Source organism: Sinocyclocheilus anshuiensis, unplaced genomic scaffold (assembly GCF_001515605.1).
Source record: "Sinocyclocheilus anshuiensis isolate Anshui unplaced genomic scaffold, SAMN03320099.WGS_v1.1 scaffold1546, whole genome shotgun sequence".
Classification (NCBI taxonomy): domain Eukaryota; kingdom Metazoa; phylum Chordata; class Actinopteri; order Cypriniformes; family Cyprinidae; genus Sinocyclocheilus; species Sinocyclocheilus anshuiensis.
The window spans coordinates 806,573-809,527 of NW_015547737.1; the positions used below are offsets into that span (position 1 = coordinate 806,573).

The 2,955-nt window shown below is 36.9% G+C and overlaps 1 protein-coding gene across 1 annotated transcript; it reads left to right on the forward strand.

Annotated features, from left to right (window-relative positions):
• The first annotated feature begins 572 nt into the window (after positions 1 to 572).
• LOC107704408 (nischarin-like) lies at positions 573 to 2,865 on the forward strand. Its single transcript, XM_016507327.1, has 4 exons — positions 573 to 755; positions 1,289 to 1,372; positions 1,476 to 1,658; positions 2,716 to 2,865. Exons 1-4 carry the CDS (start codon positions 675 to 677, stop codon positions 2,863 to 2,865), a joined length of 498 nt encoding a protein of 165 aa, XP_016362813.1. The 5' UTR covers positions 573 to 674.
• The last annotated feature ends 90 nt before the right edge of the window (positions 2,866 to 2,955 follow it).

Sequence of the window (2,955 nt, forward strand, 5' to 3'; positions counted from 1 at the left end):
TACACATAGGCTACATATCATTCAAATTGATCAATTATAATCTAATTTACAGAATTGTTAAAGTTGTCACAATTTGTAATTATTTATTTAGATTTTATTCATTTTTAATGTAGAATTGGTTACAATTCCTTGCTTCTGAAACCCCCAGAGGTTCATAGAGAAATTGCATGAGTTTAGCGGGTTTGTGATAGAAAGACTGTCACATAAACGTGTGTTTTAGATGCATATGTATTTGTATATCTAAAAATATTTAAGAAAATGTGTTTAATATCAAAATTCTATTAAAGTATAGGTTTACTCTGATATCCAACACAAATAAAGTCGTTACATATATTATTCATTATATGTATTAAAAGATCAGACAATTACGTGCAATATCACTTCATAAAATAAATAGGATAATCTCACTGAATTCACCCTAATTTAGATCAATGGAGTGATAGTATTGATATATATTGAAGTTCTGCTGACGCTATAAAACTGAGTTTGAGTAGTAACGTTCTCCTACGGTAGGGGGCGATAAAGCTCTCTTGGTGTGTGAGCGCCGCGGTGCGTGAGAAATACGAGAAGGAGGCGCTTCGCTCCCGTTAAACCACAACAAAGATGGAGGCGCGACGTGACAGCTAGATTTGCATTTTTCATAGCGACGCGCTCAAACTCGCGCTGAAGTGAAGATGGACGCGCCGCATCTACCGGAACACAGCGCGGAGAAACGCGTCCGTATCGTCGGATCCGAGCTGGTGGAGAATTACACGGTTAGTTTGATATGGTTCGTTTGGGTCGGTTGTTCAGCGCATATTCACGTTTATGATAGCAGTGTTTGAATAAATACATGAAAGTGTTTTATATTGTTAGATTTGGTGGTTAAAAGTATTTATTTGGTTAATAGATTAGTTGTGTAACCTTTTAAGATAAAGTAGACGTTTTCATAAAGCACGTTTATTGCATAAGAGCGGATGTTTGTTAATAATAAATAAAAATATGAGGATAATATATCAATATTTAAATGAATTTCGTGTTTAATTGTTACTAATTAATAATAATAATAATAATAATAATAATAATAGCGGTTAATACAGTGTCAGGCCTTTTTAATTATTTGCATGATCATTTGCATAATACACAGTTATATTGTTATGTGGATTGTATGATAAAGTGGAGAGGTGTTTGTTGGTTTGCAGAGATTAAAACACCCATTAATGAGAAATATTAGCGAATAATGTCATATTAATTATGAAAAACAAATGTAAAGATATATATATTTTTTTTTAAGTATATATATTTTCAGGTTTACATCATAGAGGTGAATGTTGGAGATCACAGGTGGACTGTCAAGCATCGATACAGCGACTTTCACGATTTGCACGAAAAAGTGAGTTATGTCATCAACAACAGATCAGACCTCAGATATTGACATTGTGTTCATAGTTCATAGTGAGTGACTGATAAAACTGATTAAATGTTGTTGACTTCAGCTCACTGTGGAGAAGAAGATCGATAAGCATCTGTTGCCGCCCAAGAAGATCATCGGCAAAAATTCCAAAAGCCTCGTGGAGAAGCGACAAAAGGAGCTGGAGGTTTATCTCCAAACGCTCCTGAGCAGATTCCCTGCATCGACCCCCAAAGTCCTGTCTAACTTCTTACTCTTTCACTTATATGTAAGTTTTTATGTGCTTTGTGTGTGATAGGAAGCAGAAGATTGTAAACAGAAGATTCCTTTTTATCTGTCACATGCTGGTTAAATGTTAACCGTAGTTTGTGTGTAATCCATCCAAAGCAACTGCATGCAACTCTTGCTCTGTTGCCTTCATCCTGTGAAGATGAAACGTGTTGCACTGCATTCTCTCATCTCAGCCTCAACCATAAATGGTTCTAGGAACAGCAAGGCCTGTTATCTGGCCGTAAGTCATGTTCTCGTGCTCACAGTAGTGGTATTGATATTGATCTCTGTAAGGCTTTTGTCTGGAATAGGCATATGACCGGACTGAGTTGTTTTGGAGCGCAGACGAGCTTTATGTTTGTGCACTTGTCCTTGATTGGCATTTTTGGCATTGGCATTTGTGCACATCAACATGCATTAGAACTCATTTTCTCAGAATGCATAGAAAGAAAAACAGTTCTAAACAAGATATCATGAGGAAATCAGAGTTATTTCTGCATTTCTGGCGAGATCTTTCAGGAAATGAGTTGAAGAAGCACACGCAAATCATTAAAGGAGTAGTTCAACAAAATATGAAGATTTGCAGAAAATGTCAAGATGTAGATGAGTTTGTCCTTCCTCGGAACAGATTTGGGGAAATGTAGCATTTCATCACTTGCTCACCACCAATGGATCCTCTGCAGTGAATGGGTGCCATCAGAATGAGAGTCCAAACAGTTGATAAAAACATCATAATAAGCCACAAGTAATCCACACCACTCCAGTCCATCAGTTCATGTCTTGTGAAGTGAAAAAGTGCTCTATCCATAATATCGCGTTCTCCTGTGAAAAAGTTGATTCGTCTGAATAGGAGAGAAATATGCACAGATTTGCAAGCCAAAACAGTTCTAAATAAATGTCGTGTGGATTATTGTGATGTTTTTATCAGCTGTTTGGACTCTCATAATGGCGGCACCCATTCACTGCAGGTGAACGTCTAAAACGACCAAATGTAATGTTTGAATAAGGTTTGTTGTGAGAGAATCCATCTTTGACTTGAACTTCATTATTTTCAGGAAATCAATGGAATTGCTGTGGCCCTGGCTGAAGAGCTCTTTCATAAGGGTGTGTTGTTATTCATTCCTAGAGTTATTAAATGCTTGAAATGTACAGCATTCAATGTATTGGCCGATAAACAATGTAATGGGCTATATTATGTGATGTGATGTGATGTGATGTGTCATGTGGCCAAGTATGGTGACCCATACTAGGAATTAGTGCTCTGCATTTAACCCATCCAAAGTGCACACACACAC